This window comes from Miniopterus schreibersii, assembly GCF_964146895.1.
Source record: "Miniopterus schreibersii genome assembly, chromosome: Y".
Taxonomy (NCBI): Eukaryota; Metazoa; Chordata; class Mammalia; order Chiroptera; family Miniopteridae; genus Miniopterus; species Miniopterus schreibersii.
This window is the reverse complement of record NC_138120.1, coordinates 971691-996934: the sequence shown is the minus strand read 5'-3', so window position 1 is coordinate 996934 and position 25244 is coordinate 971691. Positions and strand designations below refer to the sequence as shown.

The following is a 25244-nucleotide window of genomic DNA, read 5'->3' as shown; positions in this document are numbered from 1 at the left end:
CCACACCGACTGGGCTATACCCATATTTTATATGTTGATAAAGATTAACCTTGTAATATATTGGTTACCACTCAACCTTCATTTTTCTCTTACTCATTAAAAAAAAAATTATTGATTGCTTTTAGAGAAAAAGAGAAGGAAGAGAGAAAAACATTGATTTGTTTCATTTATTGGTGTGCTCATTGGTGCCTTCTTGTATATGTCCTTCCTCTCTAAAATCAATAAATAAAAATTTAAAATAAATAGAAATAGGATACGTGGACTGTCTTCAAATTGCTCAAATCCTGTCTAAATCCGTGATGTGAGATCCACGAGTCTGTACCGAGACATCTCATTGGATAATTCTTTGTTGTTTGGTGTCTTTTACTGTAAATTATTTTATGCAAGAAATGTCAGAGATTTTCCCACTGAAAACTGCAAGCACATAACTAAACCTGCAGAAGCTGCTGTCACTTACCATTTTCACTCAACCTATCAACTGTGGTTGTCTTTAATGATCACCACACAGAGATTCATAAAAAAAAATTTCCTGTTTTTCTTCTATTAAATTTTTATTGAATTTATTGGGGTGACATTGGTTAATAAAATTACATAGGTTTCAGGGGTACAATTCTATAATACATCATCTGTATATTGTGTTATGTGTTCACCACCCCAAGTCAAGTCTCCTTCCATCCCCCCTGCACCCTCTTCTACCTCGATTGTTAGTTTTAAGTTCTTTTTCAAACACTTTCTTCTCTCTACTCTCTCTCTTTGGAGACCTACCCCCAACCCATAATGGAAGCTTGAACATTTGGGATTTTTAAGGGTTGCAGGTTACCACGAATATGCTCATTGTTGGTTCTGATATTCATGGTCAAGTCCAAAAGTCCTATATAAACAATCTTCATTGAGTCAAACTAGCCTGATAGGCCCAAACCACCCTGTTTCCTCTCCCCTAAAGCATCACTAAAATACAAGAAAATAGCTAATAGAATTTTTTGATGTTGGAGGATATTAGGCTTTCTATTCCAGCACAAAGAAAAAGTATAAAGGAAGCAAAGCCGGGATGTTGCCCTACTCACTGGTACCCAGGGTGTCTCAAAGACTAAAAATAACAGGCAAAGTTTCAGCACCTGAAAAATTGCTATTTCTGTCCCATAGTAGTTCCCAAAAAGTGACCGAAAGCATAACATTTCCCAGGAAAATGTAGCACCACACTGATTCTCCAAGATGGTTTTGCACATGAGCGATTTTCACCTAAAATCCCCCCTCCATCCAGGCTTGCTTTCTGCAGGTGATACAAATTTGGGGGGCCAGGGAGTGAGAGCTGAGTAGATCAGTTTCTGCCCTCTGTGTGGTCCATCTTTCATTCCCACTTCACCCAAAATGCTGCATTTGCGCTCAAGATTTTTCACATAACTGAAGAATGGAGCATCCATGAACTTCCCACCATCACTTGTTGGAAATGCCAAGCGCATTCTTGTCTCCCAGAGGGCACTCACGTCCCCATCCAAGACCCTGGGCCATTTTGCTTACATTGTCTTTTGTGACAATGCCCAGAGGGTTGAATACTCACGTGGTATTGTCGCACAAGGAGGTAGTGTCAGAGCTCAGAACAGAGTCAGAAAAAAAAAAATCTCTGTGTCCAAGTCAATGATGCAATGAACACAGTGAGGCCACCTTTGGACCCCCCAGGTTTAGGCGCTTAATTTATCTGCAGAAACGCAGCCAGTCCAACACATGGGGGATTCTTTGTTAGGCATCATATCTTTGTCAGATGGGAAAGAAAACACTTTTTTGGAGTTGAATGACGCCAAAAATGAAAGGGAGTTTCCACAGGAATGATGGGCGGGGTTCTTGTCTCGTCTGAGCTTTCTCTCAGAGCGACCGCCCGACCTTGAGGTCCTCAGACATTCTCGGGTTCTGTAAGGGAAGATGGCAATGAAAGTGTCACAGCCGAGGAAGAAAAACCTACAGATTGGTCTTAAATCATGATTATCCTCTTGTGAGAAAGTAAGTGGGTTTTTTTCTAAATTCTGTGTCCCCCACACTTCCAGGGTGAGGTGTTAATAGACCAAGGTTTACTCTGCTGGGATTGGTCAGTACCACCCGTCCACCAGCAGGGGGAGGCCATGGGCAGGTGTCAGTACCACCTGTCCACTAGCAGAGGGAGGCCACGGGCAGGTGTCAGTACCACTATCCACCAGCAGGGGGAGGCCATAGGCAGGTGTCAGTACCACTATCCACCAGCAGGGGGAGGCCACGGGCAGGCGTCAGTACCACTATCCACCAGCAGGGGGAGGCCACGGGCAGGTGTCAGTACCACTATCCACCAGCAGGGGGAGGCCACGGGCAGGTGTCAGTACCACCCATCCACCAGCAGGGGGAGGCCATGGGCAGGTGTCAGTACCACTATCCACCAGCAGGGGGAGGCCATAGGCAGGTGTCAGTACCACTATCCACCAGGAGGGGGAGGCCATAGGCAGGTGTCAGTACCACTATCCACCAGGAGGGGGAGGCCATAGGCAGGTGTCAGTACCACTAACCACCAGCAAGGGGAGGCCATGGGCAGGTGTCAGTACCACTATCCACCAGCAGGGGGAGTCCACGGGCCGGTGTCAGTACCACCATCCACCAGCAGGGGGAGGCCTCGGACTCCCGAGGTCTGTACATGGGAAGGTTTATAATTTAGGGCTCTCTCATCGTTTTCTTTGGGGAAAGGGGTGCAAAAATGTCAGGTTGAACCCCAATATTTCTCCAGAGTCACTTGTGATTAAAATTTCACACAAAAACAAAACAAAACTGTATCCGGCTAGCGAAACGCACACACACACACACATCCGAGCTTATAATGGGCCAGTGTATGTTAGTTATTGAAGTTCTCTGGCAGTTTAATCAAATCTTGCAGCTCAGAAAACTGTCCGAAAAATTAATAAATCATTGAGCATCTTCTGTTAAAACAAACAAACAAAAAAAGCATTGTTTCTCTCCATTTTCCGTATGCTTGGGAGAAAGTCCCAACTTAAAATCACTTAATTAGACCCTGGCCGATGTGGCTCAGCAGTTAGAGTGTCCCCAGTGCACAAAAGGGTCTCAGGTTCAATTCCTAGTCAAGGGCATGTGCCTGGGTTGCAGGTTCGATCCCTGGTCCCAGCAACCAATGGATGTGAGATGTTTCTCTCTCCCTCCCTCCCTCCCTCCCTCCCTCCCTCCCTCCCTCCCTCCCTCCCTCCCTTCCTTCTTCTCTCTAAAAATCAATGAAAACAAAACAAAACCAAAAAAAAAAAAATCACTTACTTAAGAGGGTCTATATTGGACTTAACCAGAAATAACATTGCTCTTGAAAGATGCCAGAAAGTATTGGGGGGGGGGGGGGGCTTTATAAATAGAAAAAAAAAAAATGGGATGGAACTCACGATTTGTTCTAAAGCAATTTCTCCTCCTGTTGCGTTGGAAATAGCTGGCTGCGGCCCCCACCAGAGTGACCACCACCACGGATACGATGGGAGACACAATTTTAGCTACCATGTTGCCTGCAGGAAACGAGAAAAAACAAGATCGTCTGAAAGAGAGAGAAAAAAAAGCGGCCGGCAGGAACACCTTTAATTTTAAATAACTGCTGGTCCTGGGCAGACCCCATCAGGGCCAGGTCCCCTTTCCAGTAGCATCAGCGTCCAGGACATCCACGGCTTTGCACAGAAGACGCACTTAATGTGGTTTTAAAAATTTGTTTAATTTGAAGGATTTGTACTTTTTTGGATGTAGAATGTTTACTCATGCAAGAAACAATGTTCAATCCAGAAGTGCCCGGGTAAGGGGCCCCACGAAACCCACTGGGTCTCTGGACACAGACACAGACCTGATACTGATACCCTGAAGGCAAGTTTAATGCAATGTTTTGGGGTTCTTGCACAGAGAAATGAGGTGGGACCTTGCAGAGACAGTCAGTACTCTTCTCAAAGTGTAAAATACTGTCTCCTTCATTAAATAATAATAATGATATAAATAAAGCCCCTTTAAAACGGAGCCGGAGCTGCTGTCCTCAGGAGCTGCCTTGCACATCCGATGCCTCAAACTTTGGATGTTAAAACAAGACAAGACGACCTTTGCACGGGGCCTAAAGCAACCTCATGTCCCAAAGAGCTGTCTGGAAAGATGACGGGAAAGCAGGTGTGACGACCACTGGACGGGAGACCTCAGGACTGAAGATTAAACACACTGTTTAGAATCAGCGTCACAACGTCCTGTTATCTGCACCCACGGCCACGCCTTCCCGCCGTGGGTGTCACTGTTCCCCGTCCCTTTCTCATAAAAACCCGTCGCCTCTGTCTCGTCATCGGGATGCTGTTTGGACTCCCTTAGGTGCCTCCAAGTAATTCATCCTTTACAAAATATTAATAGGGGCAGGTCCTTTTCCATTAAGAGTGTAAGTGGGGCAGACGTGTCCATCTGCTCACCTGCCCAGTGACCTGATAAATGGTTGTATTTTAAGCTTCTACGTTTTGGATCTTTTGTTATGCAGCGCAGCTGACTGATACACTTTCCCCTCTCCGCTGTCCCACACACATCTATGCTAATCACCAAATAACCCTAAAAGCCCACCTCCGCTGCTTATACCCTAATTTAGCTCCCCATCACCTCCAGTCTGGGAACTAAATGGGTCTTACAACTGGTCACCCCGACCCTCGGAGGCTTCCATGTAACTCATCCTTTACAAAATATTAATAGGAGTGGGGCTCTTTTCCATTAAGCTTGTGCGTAGTGCAGACGTGTCCATCCATCTGCTCACCGGCCCAGTGATCTGATCACTGGTTGTGTTTTAAGCCATTGTGGTTTGGAGCCTTTTGTTATTCGGCACAGCTGACCGATACACCTGTACAGCTGACTGATACACTTTTCCCTCTCTGCTGTTCCCTACTCATTAACCACATCCATGCTAATCACCAAATAACCCTAAAAGCCCACCTCCGCTGCTTATACCCTAATTTACCTGGTCATCACCTCCAGTCTGGGAACTAAGTGGGTCTTACAGCTGGTCTCCCTGAGCCTTAGCTGCCTGCGTCTGATCCATGCCTTTCTCAGGGGCAGGCTCTGTCCCATTAAGTGACTACATGCTGTAGACCCGTCCATCTGCTCACCTGTCCCACCCGCCCATGATCATCGACACCCTGGCTGCACACATCCTGGTGTTCCAGGATCGTCGCCAGCCTGACCTTGCTCACGATCATCCCTAGCACCTCACTGTCTTCTTCTGGCCACCGCCCACCCTTCTGGCTTGGATATAGCTCTTTCCAGGAGTCCTGACCCACTCCATCCCAACCTGGCCTAGGATCTGTCCTCTGTGTAGCTACAGGACCCCATGTGTCTCATCAAACTAGGTGTCCAACGTGCATTTTTGTCTCATGCATCGTATCTCCCACTGGCACCTTAGGGGCCAACTAAGAACACCCAACGCCCAACAAGTAGGAACCCCGACACTCTGCTTGTGTATCATGATGTAGGGTTGCCAACCCGCTTTGTTCCCTTATTTTCTGCCTTAAAATTGACACATCACAGTTGCCTCCGCACTGGGGATGGGGGTAGGGGCTCCTGTCATCTTCAACATAGAGGCTGGGACCCATCTCCAGCTACATGTGACAAAAGTCCCCTTCTGACTTCAGCCCCTCCATTCTTGGACCTGCGATGGGGTTGACTGTGCGCCTCCCAGGGCCGAATGGCCGTAACTCCCTTCCTTCTCTCCTTCTTGGCTTCAAGTTCATGAAGAGAGGGACGCTGTGGTGCCCCCGAGACGCATCCGAGAACCCCATCTCTGCTCTCACAGTTACAAGGCACCTGCCAGCCTCAGAATCAGTCTCTCTCCTTCCCTGAGCTCCCCGGACCTGCTCCCACCCCAAAGGGCAGGCGCTTTTGTTCAGGAAGCGCCCCATGAATGCCGTTGGGCTGAAACAAGAATGCAGGCCTACTCCGGCCCTTCCCACATGGACAGGCAAGGCTGCTCTCTCCTTAAGGTCGGGGTGGGCTGAGCCAGGTATTACCGTGAGGGTTGCCATAGTTGTTGTAGCTGTCTCCGCCTGTAACGGGAAAACCAGAGTCACGCGTGCCTTGGGAAGAGCGTATCGCTGGCCCCTGCTGCCGGCGCCGTTGAGATGCCGGGAATGCAGCCGTGAGCAAGCAGACAAAAATCTACGTTCTCACGAAGCTCACGGTCCCAGAGGGGACAGGCATTCCGCAGGAGGAACGCGGGACATGGACACTGCATCTAACAGCGAGGACTGGAATGGGGCATGAAGGGACGGGGAAGAGCTTGCATTTCAGGGGTCAGGGAATGCACGCATGAGCATAGACATGCAACACACACAAGCACACCACCACATGCACCCATGTGCACACATGTGGACACACGTAGGCACGCAAGCAGACATCCACGTGTGCACGTGGAGACACATGCGTACAGGTGCATAGATGCATGTCTTCCATGTGTGTGAACTTACAAATGCCACATGTGCACCCATGCACAGAACATGCGCACACATATATGTAAATATATGCTCTCACGCGTATGTGTATAATACATGGGCACACGTGCACACCCACCCACAGGCACATGCATGCACATGCATGATACATATGCACATGTATGTACACGTCTACACTCACGCACACAGGCGCACAAATGTGCACATATACACGCACATGCGTGCCCTCCCACAGTACCAGCGCTGAGCAGGCCTTCATCCCGTTAAGAAATGAAGGCCTCACCACATGCAAAACCATGAGGGACCCAGGTGGTGAGCTGGTTACCATGCAGGACACCCCGAAAAGCTTCCCACCAGCGCCCAGGCAGGGGTCAGTTCTCCAGAGAGAGCTTCTCCCCACACAGCTTCTAAGAAATCGTTCCTTTACCATAATTATATCCACCTGAGTTGGGTCGATACCCTCCTCCTGCAGGACAGAAAGATCACGTGAAATGGAAGGTAAGGCCCAGGAAGTCTCCCCGACACCCAGAACGGCAGGACCCACGAGGAAGCCAGGGCGCCTGAAGCAAGATGCCGGGAAAGGCCACCAAGGATCCGATGGGAAGAAACAGTCACCCTCGGCACACAGAGGCAGCCGGTGACATCGCCGCCGGCAAAGTGAGCTGTTGCTGCTAACACCCTTGAGACCACGTGGCCACAGAGGCACTTTTCTTGGCCCCCAAGGGTGGGGAATGACTCAGCTGTGTACAAATTTGCTTTCTGAGCAACAGGAGAAAACCGCACCGGCGCTGGTAGGGACAAGACTGGGATGGAAACACATTATGAATTGTAACCAGAGCCAGCGAAAACTAAGAGGCATCTTTCCGCTTCCTTCTTATGTCTGCAGAGTGATATGTAAAGAACGATTTGAGATTTGTAAAAGACAAAAACAAAAATTAAAAAAATTGCTTGATGCTAAATTTTGCTCATTTTGAACTGGAGTTATTTATCTCAGCATTCTCTAAATATTAAGGGTAATTTAACACACTGCCTCTTCCAAGTGGGTGATGGATGTCATGGGGCTGAATGGTGTCTGTTCCAGCTCCGAATACAGCTCAGAATGAGGCTGTATTTGGAGATGGGTCTTTGGAGAGGAGATTAAGGTAAAATGCGGTCACTAGGGTAGATCCTGATCTAATAGGACCGGGGTCCTTATAAGAAGAGGAGATTAGGACACAGACAGGCACAGAGGGGTGACCGTGTGAGGATGCGGCAAGGAGATGGTCGTCTACAGGCCAAGGAGAGAGGCCTCAGGAGGAACCAGCCCTGTCGGCACCTGGATCTAAGACTTCCAGCTTCCAGGCCTGTGAGAAATGAGCCAGGACTGTGTTGTTTAAGCCACTCCACCCGGTGTCCTTTGTTTTGTATTCCTGAGTTGACTAAGACAGTTTCTATTAGGGAAACCTGGTCATTAAAAGCCAGGTACTCACCAATCAAAAAGAATCTATGCCCCCCTATGTTCTATGCCCCCCTATGTTCAGAGAAGCACTATTGACAACAGCTAAGATCTGGAAACAGCCCAGGTGCCCATCCGTAGACGAGCGGATAAAAAAGCTGTGGTACATCTACACCGTGGAATACTATGCAGCTGTGAAAAATGTGGATCTCTTATTCTTTGGGAACAGCAGGGAGGGACCTGGAGGGTATTATGCTGAGTGAAATAAGCCCATCAGAGAAAGACAAGTATCCCATGATCTCACTCCTATGTGGAGTCTAATGAACAAAATAAACTGACAAAATAGATCCAGAGACATGGAAGCATGGAGCAAACGGAGGGAGCTCAGAGGGAAAGCGGGAGGAGGGAAGGGAGAGATTAATGAAAGAGCTTATATGCATCTGTGGGTAATCCACGGACACAGACAATAGTGTGGGGAAGGCCTGGGGCGGGGGCAGGAGCAGGGTCGAGGGGGTCAATGGGGGCAAAAAAGGGGGCATCTGTAATACTCTCAACAATAAAAATAATTTTTTTTTAAAGCCAGCTGTTAAAAAAAAAAAAAAAAAGACCCATTTTCTGGACATCACCAGGAAGGAGAACCAACATAGGACACACACACCCGGCTGCTCAGCCCTGGTCAATGGGTGGGCGTCTCATATGAGGAGGGAACACGCTGAACACGTTTGACCACATTCAAGGGACAAGCTGGGTGAGGCGCTCAGCTACCCTCGGAGCCCCACCTTCTGACCCATCCCGACTGCTGACTCACAGCCTCGCCCAGCTCAGGGCCAGAGATCAGCCCCCAGGCTCAGATGTCACCTTAGTGAGCTTTCATCCCTTTTGGAGCTGGCCTCGTGGAGAGAGAGAGACCTGACTAAGTTCCTGGGAAAACACGTAGACACTCAGGACTCCAAGGCCAGTACAGGAGGAGGCCTTTCTTGCTGATTTATGAACGTGGCAAAGAACAAAAGAACTCGCTGTGCAGAGGACCTGCAGGGCGGCTGAGTCTCCAGAGATGCATGTGGGGTGGGGGCACCGGGAGGGTCACCTGAGCACAAGGCATCCTGAGCTGCAGGAATGCCAGGTGTCCGAGGGCTACACACTCCCCGTGGGCATTTGTATAAATATTGAATGTTCTTTTCCCCAGGATTCCACCGGGAACAGAAAGACGGGCTCATCGCATTAGTATGCTGAGCTGAAAGCAGATAGAAGGACCTGGAGGGTATGATCCTGAGGGAAATAAGCCAGGTCGAGAAAGGCAAGTGTCCCGTGATCTCACTCATATGTGGAATCTAATGAACAAAATACACTGGTGAGCAAAACAGATCCAGAGACACGGAAGCATGGAGCAGATGGAGGGAGCTCAGAGGGAAGGGGGTGGGGAGAGATGAACCAAAGAACTTCTATGCATCCGTGCACAGCCCATGGACACAGAGGATAGTGTGGGGAAGGCCTGGGAGAGGAGGGGAGAAAGAGAGGGAAATTGGAGGGCATCTGTAATAGTGCCAATGATAAAATAAAATAATAAAATAAATATAAAATATGAAAATAAAATTAAAATTTAAAAATAAAATAATAAAATAAAATATAAAATAACGAAATTAAAACTTATAAAATAATAAAAATTAAAAATAATAAAATAATAAAAATTAAAAATAAAATAAAATTAAAATTAAAAAAATAAAATGTAAAATAAAATAATAAAATTAAAACTTAAAATAAAATAAAAATTAAAAATAATAAAATAAAATAAAATAATAAAATAATAAAAATAAAATAAAATAAATGTAAAATATAAAATAAAATAAATAAAATTAAAAATAAAATAAAATATAAAATAATAAAATTAAAACTTAAAATAATAAAAATTAAAAATAATAAACTAAAATTAATAAAATAATAAAAATTAAAAATAGTAAGGAAAATAATAAAATAAATACAAAATTAAATAAAATATAAATAAAAAATTAAATAAAATAAAAATCAGATAGCTCTTTCCTTGGCCACAGTCTTCCACGTGTCACCGCTCCCTTGTCCACCTCCTAGGGATGAAATCCTGGGGATGGGGCCACCTATACGGTGACAAAGGCCTCCCCCTTCCAGTGGAGATGGTTTGGGCATCACGATGGCCGTTATTGTGTAAAACTGAGTAATGATCCCCAAGGACAGAGTTTAACGTGACCACAATCCAAGAAGGGCTGCCCACATTGGAAATGTTCTATAAAAATATTGTTTTTTCCCGGCCGGTGTGGCTCAGTGGTTGAGTGTCGACCTACAGACCAAGGTGGCCGGTTGGATTCCCGGTCAGGGCACATGCCCAGGTTGTGGGCTCGATCCCCACTAGGGGGCGTGCAGGAGGCAGCCCATCAATGTTTCTCTCTCCCTCTCCCTCCCTCTCTCTCTAAAAAAATATCAATAAAAACATATTTTAAAAAGATATATACATATCAACCCAAAATAGTTTCTCAATTAACTGAAGATGTTCGAAACTCTTACCAAATGGTAAACAACAAATAAAATTATTAATAATAATAATACTTTAAAATTAATCCATAGATTGATTGGTGGGTGAAAGGTGCCAAAAAACGCAAACTTCAAATTATTTTTTTAAAAGTCCCAGGCCCTGGCTGGCGTGGATCAGTGGTTAGAGTGTTGGGCCCGTGCATGGAAGGGTCTCGGGTTCGATTCCCAGTCAAGGGCATGTACCTGGGTTGCAGGTTCGATCCCTGCTCTGGTCAGGGCGAGTGTAAGAGGCAACCAATCGATGGGTCTCTCTCACATCGATGTCTCTCTCTCTCTCCCCCTCCCTTCCACTCTCTCTAAAAATCAATGGAAAAAATATCCCCGGATTAGAATGAACAAAATAATAATAAAATAAAATATAAAATAAGTAAAATAAAATAATAAAATAAAATAAATAAAATAATAAAATAAAAGTACGAGAGTGGTGACTATAGTTAATATTACACTATATTATATAGTTACAAAACTGTATTGAATATTTAAAAGTTTCTAAGAGAGTAGGTCTTAAACACAGAAAAATTTATAACTATGTGAGGTGTCAGATATTAACTAGACTTATTGGGGGGGAGGGATCATTTTGCAATATACACAAATATCAACTCACTGTGTTGCACACCTGAAACTTTTAAAGAGTGTAACGTCAGTTATATATCAACCAAAAATAAAATAAAATAAAATAAATCTGTAGCGTTTTCTTTTCTCAGCCGTGATATTTGGCTCCCCATCTCCCCTTAAAGAACCAGAGAACGTCTGAGGACCTGCAGGTCCACCAGTCGATCTCAGGGACGCTCAGTCTAGAGAAGGACCCTGTTCACTGCTCCTGTGAAAAGCTCCTTTTAATTTGGTGGAATCCACAGAACTGAAGTGTTTCTCTTTCCTTTGCTGCCTAGCAAAGAACTCCTGAATTTATTGCATGTTCTATCTCTGTGTCTTTTTTTTTTCCCTCAATATATTTTTACTGATTTTTAGAGAAAAAAGAAGGAGAGGGAGGAAGAAAGGGAAACATCGATGTGAGAGAGAGACATTGATGGGCTGCCTCCTGCACACCCCCTAGTGGGGATCGAGCTTCGAAACGCGAGCATGTGCCCTGACCAGGAATCGAACCGGAGAACTTTGGGTGCTTGGCATGATGCTCAACCACTGAGCAACACCAGCCAGGGCTCTCTCTGTTTCTTTCGACCTAGACACAGGTATGTGGGGAGCACCTGAGCTCCTGAAGCTGAGATAGGAGAGCAGCAGAGGGTCAGAGTAGACAGGGCTCAGAAGATGGACCACCCAACACCCAAGACCTCGGGGAGAAGGGATTCTGGGGAACCCAACTGCAAGCCCTGGATGTACTCCCCAAATCGACCGCCCACCCGGAGAGCCTCAGAGCTGGGTGTACCGTGCGAGTTTCCATAGCCGTCATTACCGGGGTTATAGCCGCCTCCACCGGGGTTATAGCCGCCTCCACCGCCACCGCCTCCTGTGTGAAAGAAGGTGGATGTGAGAAACGTCTCACCTGCAGGGCGCGGGGTTCCAGCAGGTGTCACCTGAGGCCATGTCCCAAACTTCCAGAATGGACGGACGCACGGCCCGCACCCTGAGAGGTGAGGTAGGACAAGAGCGCCTGCACCTGCATCTCCCACAGGGGCTGACCGTGCACCAGGCTGGGGGTCTTGGGCTCCCAACACCCTCCCCAGTTGGTCAGAGAAGCCCCCCGGTACCTGCTGGTGGCCTGGGCCTAGGCCTGGGTGGGTAGCGGCCGCCGTCCCCATCGCTGATGTAACCTGTGGGATAAAACACAGGGTCATTTCCCCAAGCGCTCTCCAGGCAGCCCTCTTAGCCCCCAGGTTCAGGTGAGGGACCCGGGGACAGGTGATGGGAAACAGGTTCGACCCCGCAGGCCCTTCTTGGGATGGGGAGGTGGGGTCTCGCAGACAAAGACCCGAGACCTGCAGGAGGGGCAGGCCGTGGCCAGTGGACACATCTGGAGGTTGTCTAGTTGGACATAAAGGAGTGTTTTGGACCCTAGGAAACTGATATCCATATAACATGAGTGAATCTGGGAAACTCCCTGTCACCAAGGCAGGTAGATCAGATACCCGGAGTATCTTAACTTTTTCCAACACCCATCACTGCCCTACATGTGCCCACCCGTATGATGGCTGGGACTTTTCCATTTTTATGGGTGGGCATCTCTTTTATTTTCTCTTATATTTTTTATTTTTAAAAATATCGATTGATGCCCGGCCGGGCGTGGCTCAGCGGTTGAGCATCGACCTAGGATCCAGGCGATCGGGGTTCGATTCTCGGTCAGGGCACATGCCCGGGTTGGGGGCTCCATCGATGACTCTCTCATCATGGATGTTTCCATCTCTCTCTCTCTCCCTCTCCTTTTCTCTCTCTGAAATCAATAAAGATATATTTTTTTAAAAAAGTAAAATAAAATAAAATAATTAAAAAATAAAAATATCGATTGATTTTTAGAGAGAGGAAGAGAGAGAGAGAAACAACATCGGTTTGTTGTTCCACTTACTGATGCGTTCATTGGTTGATTCTTGTATGTGCCCTGACCAGGGATCGAACCCACAACTTTGGCATATTGGGACAACTGAACTACCCGGCCAGGGCCAAGGGTGGGCATCTCTTCCCTGATCGGTGTTCTCATTTATGTGAGGTCCAGCAACATCTCAGGAGAAATACTGCAGGGACTCAGCAATGGGACCCCCAAGGGCTCATGTAAAGAGACACAAGGGGGGTAAAAAGGGAGAAAATAGGAAATATCTGTAATACTGTCAACAATAAAGAGAAAGAGAGAAGCAAAGATCAACCCAACACCTGACCAACCTAGAGGGTATTGTGCTAAGTGAAATAAGCCAGTCAGAGAAAGACAAATACCATATGATTTCACTTACATGTGGAATCTAAACAACAAAATAAACAAACAAACAAACAAAAAAGACACAGACTCATAGATACAGAGAACAGACTGATGGTCCCCAGATGGGAGGGGGGTGAGGGCCCAGGTGGAAAAGGGGGAGGGATTGAGAAGTGCAGATTGGTGGTTAGAGAATAGTCCTGGGGGTGTAAATTACAGCACAGGGAATATAGTCAATAATGTTGTAATAACTGTGTATAAGGTGGGTACTGGAAATAGAGGGGGGAGCCCTTTGTAAAGTATATAGATTTCTAACCACTATGCTGTACACCTGAACTAATATAATATTGGATGTCAACTGTACTTAAAAAATAAATACATAACCTCCTAGATGGAAAGAAACACTTCAAAAATGGGTAAATGATTTTGTTAGTCCTTTGTTAACATTTGCCAATCTTTAAGGTATTAAAAATGACTGTCTTTGCTGTACAGATAAAGTCTTTACAGGGCCAGAGGTGTGGTTCCGGAATATCAGAACTCACTAAATCCTTTTAATTAAAATTTTAAAAAATAATAATAACCTCAACAAAACACCCAAACAGATAACAAAACACAAAGAAAGAATCGCCCTCCTCAAGGAGAACATGAAGAGTCTTTGGAACGGGGTGCATTTTTTAGGCCATTAACCCAAAAGAAAATTAAATGTGTTTTCTGTCAGTGTAGCCCCAAGTCGGGGGGGGGGGGCAGACAGGATCCTGTCTGAGTATTTCAAAGCAATGGGCCTTCCACCATGCAGGATAGAATCCCCAGAGGATACATTGTATCCAATGTTTTATTTCTGAAATGTACCCTAATAGGCACAGGTCTTACCCAGAGGATACATTGTATCCAATGTTTTATTTCTGAAATGTACCCTAATAGACAGGGGTCTTACCCAGAGGATACACTGTAGCCAATGTTTTGTTTCTGAAATGTACCCTAATAGACAGGGGTCTTACCCAGAGGATACATTGTATCCAGTGTTTTGTTTCTGAAATGTACCCTAATAGACAGGGGTCTTACCCAGAGGATACATTGTACCCAATGTTTTGTTTCTGAAATGTACCCTAATAGGCACGGGTCTTACCCAGAGTATGCATTGTACCCAATGCTTAGTTTCTGAAATGTACCCTTATAGGCACCGTCTTACCTCCACCATCCGGGTAGCCAGGCTGTGGGCGAGGGGGTGGCGGTTTTGGTTTTGGATAAATATCTGTTGGAAAACAACCAACATGATTTTAAGGAACAAGCGACACAAAGGCCAATGTCCCTGCCCCCGATTCTTTTTTCTCCCCCCTAAAGAATCTACGGGAACCGTGTCTGCCAAGTTTTTAAACACTGCAGAAGCTGGGGACAAATATCATAAAAGGAGCAATGCAGGTAGAACTTCATGCCATTGTCATAATGTGGTTATTATTTAACAGGAAAGAAGCAGAGGGGGAGACTAGGTCATGCAGACACTGGCTTTGCTTCCAGCTCTGCTGAAACCCCAGCTGCACCTCTCCCAGGACTGGACTTTGCAAACCCAGGGATGTCATTCCAGGAACATAAAGCCTTTTACCACATCTCGTCCGCCTGTGGGGGCCTCTGGAAATGCTCATTCCAGCTGTACCCTGAGAACCTCACTCCCACTAGGGACAGAGGAATCCCGCCAACTGAATCTTCCAACAACACTAGGGCGCAAAAGGCCACGTCCATCAAACCCGTGTCGAAATGATTCTGAATGCTGAGCGCTCTTACTTCCGCTGTTGTCGGGATTTCCGGGCTGCGGGTGATACGGGGGTTTCGGCTTCGGGTAGATGTCTGCAGGGAGAAAAGATGTTGCGTTTTTAAACGAGAGAAAAAAACATCTCCTTTCATGAGAAGCGGCGTAGAAAACGAGAACTTTGCTGTGACTCTATAAAATCTGTAGTTTCATTCACGTTGGCTGCTCACATGTGAGAGGCTACCACCGACCGGTTGAAAAGCATTTAGCCCCGGAAAGATAAAACTCAAAAGCAAAATGTGGACTAAAAAGGGCCCCCTTGCTAACCTGACGAGCTTGGGGGAGGCCTGCGGGCGGCCTGGCAAACTCAGAGGCCTAAAGGAACCCCACGGGATTGTCTGAAATGAAAACTTTCTACCTAAAAGCAGTTTATGGAGGGTCGTCAGGTCCTAGGCTGGTATCTCCTCTGACAAAGGTCCTTCTTTACCTGAACTGAGCCTGTCTATTGTCTTTTTGCATTTACAGTAACATATCATTGGGATGTCAGAGTAATTTCCCCGTTTCCGGACCCCTCGGGGCCCAGGTACACCCTGTGGATACTACAAATCCCCTCATTGTTATTGAGTTAATTGTTGACTGTTAACTATCCTGCACCCACCTGAGTAAAAGACGTGTGTCTATCATTTTACTTTCTATCCAACCGCAGAGGTTTCCCCGCTTTGCTTTCTCCCGCCTCCCTCATCTGTCACCCATGGATTTCATGGGACCCACTTATGTCTCCTATTTTGACTTTAATGCATAAAACAAGGGGCAAAACTGCCCTTCCCCTTTTCATGGCTGCGTAATATTCCACTGTGTGGATGGCCCCCCATTGTGTTCATACATCCATTCACGGATGAACACTTGGGTTGTTTCCACTTTTTTTTGGCTATTTTGAATAGTGTTGCTATGAACACATGCATACACATTTTTGTTAGAATCCCTCTTTTCAGTTCCTTGGTATAAAATTGCTGATCCTAGAGTAACTCTATGTTGAAATTTTTTAAGAACTTCTAGACCGTTTCTCACATTTGACATTGCTGCCCCATTTGACATTCCCACCCGCAACGCACAAGGGCTCCAATTCCTCCAAGTCTCCGCCAACACCTGCTGTTTTTCATGCTTTGATACCTGAGGCCCCAGCCGGAATGTAGTGATGTCTCGCTGTGATTTCTAGTAGCATGTCCCCAGTGACCAGGCTTTGCTTTTAACACCTGCTCCCTGGCCTACACTTACATCTCCCTCACACACACACGTCACGGCCCTATACCCATCCCCAAGCATCATCCCAACAGAGCCTCAGGTGTGCCCAGGCAAGTGACGACTCACCACCTGAGCTCGGCTTCTTGGTGGGTTCTGTAAATAAAGAGAGAAAATACATCCAATAAGCGTCAGAATCCTAAATACCATTTAAAAAATGAACAATTGGCCCGGCCTGCGTGGCTCAGCGGTTGAGCATGAACCTATGATCCAGTGGGCGTACACCTGGTGCCCAGAGCCGTTCACCTGAGCCTGTGATCTCCTGTGAAACGCTGAGACCTCACTGCCCCGGGGTCTCTGCTTCCCCCCCCCCTTAATTCCACCCACCCAAAGCTGGTGCCAGAGACACAAGCCGCCCAAGCAAAGTTCCCGGCAAAACGTGGGCAGGCACTTACCTGGGTCGTCGAGAGCGTCGGCCAAATCGAAGTCACCTTGACCTGCGGGGAGCACACAGGGCGTGAGTCACACCGAGATGACACAGCCTGGGCCCCTGGTTGTTTGTCTAAAACCCTCAGATCCCCGCTCAGAGCAAAGGGCAACACCCCCTGAGCGAACCCTTGACCCTCCAGGTCCCATGGGTGGGTCAAACCAGTATCTTATATTTCCCCGGAAGGAATGGTGCCCCCTCACTGCAGAGATGTCTCAGGGAAGATTATTATATAAAGTTTCTTAAATCAGAGGAGAGAGATCCTCCTAGGACCCTAGCTGCCTCTACCGGCCGGCTTGGCTCAGTGGTTGAGCATCGACCTAGAAACCAGGAGGTCGCTGGTTCCATTGTCTGTCAGGGCACATGCCTGGGTTGGGGTTCGATCCCCAACAGGGGGTGTGCAGGAGGCAGTGGATCCACGGCTCTCTCATCATTGATGTTTCTCTCTCTCTCTCTCTCTGTCTCTCTCTCTGCAGTCAATAAAAACATACAGGAAAAAGTAGCGTTGGAATTCGCACCTGGACCCTCCAGCAATCTCAATCCCAGCCCAGATGGCGCGTGGCAGGCTCAGGGTTTCCTGACCGAGGGACCTCGGGCCCCAGAATGGATGCAACCCCAGGTATGAGCATCCTGAGTCGGGACAAACCACAGGCCTGGAAGGGCAGGGGAAACTGAGGCCCGAACGCACCCACCAGCAGCCCAGGGCCCAGAAGCTGATGCAATTACAGGCCAAGCGGCAGAGAGAGAGGCGTTTCTAACTCTGGGGGTCCCTCCAGATATCCGTGTTTTGCAGGGTCTCATCTGCTACAGCCTCCGCTTGCTCCCACGGGGGGCACCCTGGTCCTTCCTTGGTCCCTTAGTCACCACTGTGAACGGGCTCGGGGACAGGACAGGGCGTCAGCCGCCTGGATTCCTGGGACGCCTGCCTCCAAGGGCAGTCAGAGGGGTGTGGCTGACCCTCCTCCGAGGCCGCCCAGCTGCATTGACCGAATTCCAACAGCTCTGGATGATTCACAGACAACTTCCAAAGGGGCTCGGCCGTCCCAGGAACGTGATAAACTGATGCCAAACCATCTCCTGAGGGCTGTGTGCTGGCCACGCCCTGGTCCCAGATAATCCAAGGCCTCCGTGTTCCCCCGGGTTCCCCGAAAGGCCCTTGCACAACACACCGGGAGGCACCGGTGAGTTACCCCCGCAGGGCACAGGGCCACCTCCGGGGAGAGAGGTCCATGCTTTCAGGGGGATGTGGGACCCCCTCCTGGCTTTGCAAACCACCCTCCGTGTCCCCTCTTCAGCTGCTTCTGTTATTGGCGTGAAAAGGAAACCTTGTGTTTTGAGGGAAAGATTTCAATCGAGAGACAAAGTATAGAGCCCGGCCGGCCTGGCTTTAGTTGGTTGAGGGTCCCACCTGTGAACCACGGATCCCCGGTCAGGGCACAGACCCGGGTTGTGGGTTCGATCCCCAGCAGGGGGCCTGCAGGAGGCAGCTGATCAATGACTCTCATCACTGATGTTTCTCTCTCTCTCTCCCGCCCTCTGAAATCAATGAAGGTTTATTGATTACAAATAAAGATTTATTTATCAATAAAAAAATATATATATATTTTGTACCAAAATGAGATTTTTTTCCCCTTAATCTGTCCTTGGGTGTAGTTAGCAAATGGCACTAATTGGATTTCTGCTGCCTGTGTCCCTGTGGGGGAGATTTAAGCTATTTGCCCTCTGGTTGGGGGAGAAGGGGGCAAATAGCTGAAGTACAAACCATTTACTCTCAGGTGTCCCTGGTTTAGGGAAGGCAGGATTTACTAGGGGGCTGCAAACGGCTGTTTAACGGTCTGCCTCAGTTTCCTTATTCTGAGTGTCCCGGAATTTTTCTAGCTTCTTTATTTTTTAAAATACATTTTTATTGATTTCAGGGAGAGGAAGGGAGAGGAGGAGAGGGAGAGAAACATCAATGATGAGAGTCATGGATCGGCTGCCTCCTGCACGCCCCCTACTGGGGATTGGGCCCCCCAACCCGGGCGTGTACCCCGACTGGGAATCGAACTGTGACCTCCTGGATCCTAGGTCAATGCTCAACTGCTGAGCCACGCGGGCCAGGCTCCTAGCTTTTTTTTTTTTTTTTTTTTACTAGTCTACAGCACCTCCTTGGGCTGGGAGGTGCTTGGGATGCCTCCTCCAGGAGGCCACCGGGGAAGCCGCACCTGGTGAGTGTTTTGTTTTGCAGGGAAATAACTCTGAGCATGACTCAGACGTTTGGGGGGGACGGCTGGAGGCTCCAGCCACCTGGTTGCATAACCCGGGAGGCTTCAGCCAGCAGCAGGCACCACGTGTAAAGCCCTCCCACCCCCAGTCCTGCAGGGGGCAGTGTTCCGCTCCCCAGAAAAAAAACCTCTGCAGAGCCCAGGCTGGTCTCAGGAGGCCTTTGCATCTGGGAGATTGCTCAGCGAGAAGATGCTGATGTGGGGGGTTCGATTTTGGGGAAATGGGGGGAAGTGAGCTTGCTGATGAGGCAAAACTTTCATGACCCACATTTTCCACTCAGGGCATAAGACTGGAATTGGACTGTAAGGTCTGTTTCTCATTTATTTTGGGGTTTTTTGGTTGTTTTTTTGTTATTTTTTGCTTAGCTAGCTCTGGACTTTAATCAAACCCACGTGCCTTGGGGCCTGGAAACATCCGAGGAGGAAGCAGCCTCACCTTTTCCGAGCTCGCAATGCCCGTCTTTCCCATCAAACACCAAATCGGGTTATAACTCACGCTCTGGATAATTTCTCACAGGCAAGTATTCACGATGTAATCATTGCACGACTGTTATTAGCCAGGCAGTGTACTAGACCCTACTTGTAACTCGAGGTCTGGCAGCTTAAATGCCAAGAACCCTGATAAAATCCTGAGCACACCGTAGTCCATGTCCTCGTAGAGAAACGGCGTTCGTACTCCCTCAGCAAAGAACTGAGATAAATATTAAACAGGTTACTGTAAATAACATGCTCGTTGGATACTAAGTTACAGAAATATTAGGGATTATCCTATGGAACAATTAAAGTCTAATTGCATCCATTAAAAAAAACAAAAAAAAGCAACAAAAATAAACAATGTTGTTCTTTTATCCTGGACAATCTGGGGACGTGAGCTAAAGGGGTTCAGCTGCTGGGTAGGAGGTTGGTGTTATACACACGGCTCTCTCTTCCCTCAAAAAAGCTATTCTTGCCCTGCCCAGTGTGACTCAGTCGGTTGAGCATCGCCCTGTGCACGGAAAGGTCAGGGGTTCGATTCCCGGTCAGGGCACCTGCAGGGGTTGCAGGCTCCATCGCCAGTAGGGGGCGTGCAGGAGGCAGCCGATCCATGTTTCTCTCTCAAATCAACGTTTTTCTCTCTCTCCCTCTGTCTGTAAGATCGATAAAAAAATATTTTTAGAAAAGAACTAGGACATTTAAATTTTTTTTTAAGAAAAGCTATTCTTGGAGGCTTTGTGTCCCGCTTGGAAGAATTCTGTCGTCTCTACTAACCAAAGACAGAGCCACAGACCCGAACCCAGTTCAGAGTCTACCCTGGGAGATTCGTTCCATCCCCCAGAGGACCTTTCATTCCTGAATTTCTCAACTTCCATTCATTGCCCTTCGTCAATACCAGCCGTCGCAAGGTTGCAAAAAGCAAAGACCAGGCCTGGCTTTTCTTTCCTGTTTTTTTTTTTTTTAAAAATATGTCTTTATTGATTTCAGAGAGAGGAAGGGAGAGGGAGAGAGAGAGAAACATCAATGATGAGAGAGTCATTGATCGGCTGCCTCCTGCACGCCCTCGACTGGGGATCGAGCCTGCAACCCGGGCCTGTGCCCTGAGCGGGAATCGAACCCTGACCTCCTGGTTCATAGGTTGACTCTCAACCCCTGAGCCACGCCGGCCGGGCACAGGGCTGGTTTTTTTGCAATGATACTACTACTACTAATAATACCGTCCAAGGCCCGTGCTCTGCAAAACCATAGCAACCGAGGCGGAAAAAAACCACAGAAACCAAAACACGCTCCCTCCCAGTCCCCAGGAACCACAGAATTATGGTACTGTGGACCTAAAATGAGAAAGTTAGCCCCAGGCAAACTCTGAGAGGGAAAAAAAAACCAAAAACAACCCAAAACACACTCCAAAGAAAGACACCATTTGCTATCTAAAGCCCTCGCACCAATGACCACGATCAGCAGCAGATTTTATACACCACAGAGTTTAACTCCTCGTGGACTGCTTGGGGCACATGCCCCGCGCCAGGATGCAGACCGGCTCTGGGATTTTATTTTATTTTATTTTTTATTTTATTTTATTTTTTATTTATTTTATTTTTTTCAGCTCTTGGATTTTTTTTGATTTTTTTTAAAATTTTTTAATTTTTTTCTGCTCTCGGATTTTATTTTATTTTATTTTATATTTTATTTTATTATTTTATTTTATTTTATTATTTTATTTTTTTTTTTTTTGGCTCTCGTATTTTATTGTCCCTCCGGGAACAGGGGTCCCTTTACGACAACTGTTTCCTTTATTTATTTATTTCCCCGTCATCATCTCACTGCCGATGTCAGCTTTCGGTTGGACTTGTTACGAGAGAGATCGACTCGGGCCCTGGCCAGTTTCCCTCGATGGTTAGAGCCTCGGCCTGTGGACTGAAGGGTCCCCGATTCGATTCAGGGTCCAGGGCAGGTCCCTGGGTCCCTGGCCCCCATCCAGGCGAGGGCGGGAGGCAACCCATCCATCTGTCTCTCTCTCACATCCATGTTTCTCTCTCTCTCTCCCTCATTTCCACTCTCTGAAAAGCAATGGAAAAAAATAACCTCGAGGATTTAAAAAAAAAAAAAACAACACAAAAAAACACCAGCATAACCCATGGACACAGACAATAGTGTGGGGAAGGCCTGGGGAAGGGGGGCCGGGTGGAGGGGCTCCTTGGGGGGGGGGAGGACTTTCAACAATAACGATCAATTAAAATAAATAAATCACGAAATGAGCGTAAAAGAAAGAGCTTGGGGCCGCCCTCGCATGGTCTATGGAACAGGCCTCTCAGGCAGCCGACGCCCGAGAGGCAAAAACGTATTAGATTTGATGAATTTTGTGGGTCCCTGTGGCTAACGGGGGTGTCACTGGGGAGGCGTTTTGCCGGGAGGCCTCAGGCCTACAACCCACCGACGATATATAAACAGAGCAGGTGATCGAGGACGACGTGGGTGGGCCTCAGGAGACCCTCCCAAGGCCTTAAAAGCAAAGATCGAGGCGCCCTAGGGAATGAGGAATTCGGGCTCGAGGGGGGCAGGTTCGAATCCTGACTCGGTTTCCAGCCTGCCCTACACGTTTCACACTTGCCGGCCCCGGGGTCTTGTAAGCCCGTCTCTTAAAATAAATTTTACTTCCTAGGTAGGTAGGTAGATAGGTTTCTGAACCTCAGCAGGACCAGCAGTTGAGGGGTGAGTAATTAATTCCCGGTCCTCTGCATGGCCTCCCCCCCATTTGACGCCAGCAGCCCCCCCACTCCCAGCTGTGACAACCGAAACCGACTCCAGAGATTGCCACGCGCCCCCTGGGGACAAAGCCTCCCCTGAATCGGGAAGGTCTGGCTTCAGCATCTCCACCTGGGCGGGACGGGGGGGTCACGACCTGCACGTGTTCGGTGATTCACCCCTGAATGGGTTGCAGTCACCACGGTCCCCCTGTCCCCCCGACCCCGGCTCCCGTGTCTGGAACCCACGAGGCTCAGCTGAGCTTCAACCAGACGGCGGGACGCTCGCTCCCATATCATCTCTCAGAACCGCCCAGGGTGTTTCTGCAAACGCCGGGTTCCCAGCTCCCCGGGGGCCCCACCCACCTCCTCAGGGAGGTTCTCAAGGTGTGGGGCCCGGCCTGGGGCCCTTCAACCAGCTCCCGCCCAGGTGAGTCCCGCGCACAACAAGCCTTGGGAATCCTTGCCCTAAATAACTGGGCACCTTCAGCCTCTCAGACGGGCCAGGCGACAACGGGCAGGTTAAATGGACATAATTCGGGGGCGCGGACTTCACACCCGCCCGCGGGTTCGGCCCAAGGATGCTGGACGGCCCAGGAGCAAAACAGCAGAATTAGAAACAGGCTCATCGACCTGGCCGGTGTCACTCAGGGGCTAGAGCGAACGTTAGGCGGCTCACCGAAGGGTCACGGGTTCGATTCCCGGTCGAGGACACGTGCCTGGGTTGCAGGTTCCACTCCCGGCCTGGTCGGGGTGCGTGCAGGAGGCGACCAAACTGATGTTTCTCTGTCACATCCATGTGTGTTTCTCTCTCTCTCCCTCCCTCCCTTCCGGTCTCTCTAAGAATCAACAGAAAAAAATACCCTCGGCGGGGGCCGTGGGCCGGTGCGGGGGGGAGATTAACAATAACAAAAAGAAAGAACAGATGGAATTAAAGGCATAAATCTCATTTGGGTGCCTCAGCATATAGCTGGTGAATATTCTATTGAGATCCTGCCTTAATACCTCCCCTAAAGGCCCAGCCTTGAAAACCCTCAAAATAAAGGTCCCGGCACATGCTCGGCCTCCCAGGAGCACGCCCCTGGCACCCCCACATATTCCCTCACAGGCTGGCATCCCCTAAACTCTAAGGGACCCCATGGGGGGTGCAATGGGCAGTGTCAGCTTGCCCTGGGCCAACCCCCTGAACCTGCCCCCGAGGCCCCCTTTTCTCCGACTCCTCAGGGAGCCCAAGCAGCCCAGCCCACGCTCATTTCCCCACCCAGCCCCTCTCCTGCTGACGCTTCCGTCCTAAACCCGTCCTGGCTCCCCCGCTGTCCCCGGATTTAACAAACGTCCCCTAAAATTCTCCCGGGCTCGGCTGCCAGAGGGGCCCGCTGGAGGGCGGAGCACACTTTGCACCTTGGAAGCCCAGCCGCACGTGGGAAATACACTCAGCCCACAGCTGCGAGAGGAAAAAAAAGAAAAAAACCCCCAAAAACTCCGGGACCTGCTTTTCGGGGGAGCTGGGCTTGCAGCCGGGCCTCCTCTGGGTGAATCCGAAATCTGCCCCCTCCTGTTTCTGCAAATTTGGGGAGTGGCATGTGGCTGCGAAGGGAAGCTCCTGAGTGGGTTGCAGGGCTGTGTGCACCCTGGGGATGGTCCCCAGACGACAGGGCTTAGAGGAGGGTCTCGGTGGGGGTCCGGGGGCCTGTGCACCGGGGTCCCGATCCCAGCCCCTGTCCCTAAACAACCAGCTCCTATCCTTCCAGACGCAGCAAACAGGACAAACAGGAAATGCTCGATCACGCCCAAGGTCTGGACGCCATCAGTTCCTAACCCAGCACGGCTCCCACCCCAAGTTCCAGCCCTAGGCCTCCCCCTGGAATTCAGACATTCACACGAGCACGGCTGTTTAAATCCTAAAAAAAAAACACGTAAATCCTAAAAAAGTTTAGGGTCCCTGATGGTCCCTAAACAAGGCCCCCGTCCTCCCCAAACAGCCCCAAATCCTATTATCATCCGGGGGGGGGGTTGGATTGGGGGAGACAAGACACCCCGCCATCCGGGGCGCACACGACTCAGATGTTTTAAATCGACCTCCAGGAAGGAAGCCACGGGTGAAAAGTTTTTTAAAATCCTGAGGGGCGGACAAGCCAGCCTGGGGCCAGCCGTGGCCCTCAGCACCAAGCTGCGTGTGTCTCAGGAGCATGTCCCCAGTCCGTCCGCAGACCATCTCGAAATAATCAGCCGGGGGGGGATTTAGAAACCCCCAAAACGCGCCCTGTTCTTGGCAGAGCCCCGAGACACGCCCTGATGCAAAACCCCAAGAACAGCGTCGGCTCGAGCACCGTGGGTAGCTAAGCCCACAGGCTACACGCATTTAGTTTCACTTTGGGGACCCCCCCCCGACCCCGCTTCACGTAGACATCCCTGCCCTGTCCCCTCCCAGCTGTCATTTCTGGTCCCCTCCCGGGACCTGGCTGCTTTGCAAGGAGATTTCAAAGCAACCGGGGAGAAAAAAACGACACCCGCACGCCCCTCTGTGAGCCCGCAGCCTCTCTTACCTCGGGCGTGGATCAGGAAACACAGGAACGACACCCAGAAGAGCCCCCACGGATTTCCCATCGCTCCCGTGCGGAGGAAGGGACCTCAAGGGGTTCCCGCAGCCAAGGGACTCCGGAGATGAGTCACCCCGCCCGCCCGTCTGTCCGTCGGTGGTGTTGACTTCTTTCCCAGCGAGGGAGGGAGGCGGGTAGGATGCCTCCAAGTGGAAAGTGTGAACCAAACGGCAGCCCCGTTGCCAGCATTCAAAGGGCTTGTCGCTCAGGCTCCAAAGGCCAGAGCCAGCCAGGGACCCGTGGGACAAGTGAGTGCACCAGGCCCGTCCCGGGCCAGCCTCCCTGAGCCTCGACGGCCAACCCTGCGGATGGCACGGCAGACAGGCAGGCGGGCACCAATGGGCAAGCCGGGCTGGGGAGGCCGGCACGCCCTCTCCGTG

At 49.1% G+C, this 25244-nt stretch overlaps 1 protein-coding gene and 1 long non-coding RNA gene across 4 annotated transcripts in view; one reads left to right on the top strand and one right to left on the bottom strand.

The window, feature by feature from the left end:
• The window catches only part of LOC308552019, a 9771-nt gene extending 6254 nt beyond the window's left edge, over positions 1 to 3517 (top strand). The window contains exon 3 of the long non-coding RNA XR_013998089.1: positions 3443 to 3517. This is a non-coding gene — a long non-coding RNA (uncharacterized lncRNA). The remainder of the gene's footprint in view (positions 1 to 3442) is intronic.
• LOC308552016 (glycoprotein Xg-like) lies at positions 538 to 25244 on the bottom strand. 3 transcript variants are annotated; one of them, XM_081126972.1, is made up of 11 exons: positions 24811 to 25244; positions 16754 to 16795; positions 16428 to 16454; positions 15095 to 15157; positions 14505 to 14567; positions 12162 to 12224; positions 11840 to 11920; positions 6886 to 6924; positions 6018 to 6053; positions 3399 to 3515; positions 538 to 1905 (listed from the first exon to the last, which is right to left on the bottom strand). In XM_081126972.1, exons 1-11 carry the CDS (start codon positions 24869 to 24871, stop codon positions 1889 to 1891), a joined length of 609 nt encoding a protein of 202 aa, XP_080983098.1. In that variant the 5' UTR covers positions 24872 to 25244; the 3' UTR covers positions 538 to 1888. The 3 variants fall into 3 exon arrangements, with proteins under 3 accessions (XP_080983098.1, XP_080983100.1, XP_080983099.1); XM_081126974.1 differs by having other exon boundaries at positions 11867 to 11920; XM_081126973.1 differs by having other exon boundaries at positions 16431 to 16454; positions 24811 to 25237.

Excerpts from the sequence above, each read along its gene's own strand:
- LOC308552016 (XM_081126972.1), bottom strand. The coding sequence starts at position 24,871 with ATGGGAAATCCGTGGGGGCTCTTCTGGGTGTCGTTCCTGTGTTTCCTG. Across the intron at positions 16,455-16,753 it reads CGACGCTCTCGACGACCCAG|AACCCACCAAGAAGCCGAGC; the intron begins GTAAGTGCCTGC and ends CTTTATTTACAG. Across the intron at positions 6,925-11,839 it reads CGGCTATGGAAACTCGCACG|GAGGAGGGTATCGACCCAAC; the intron begins GTACACCCAGCT and ends TCTGTCCTGCAG.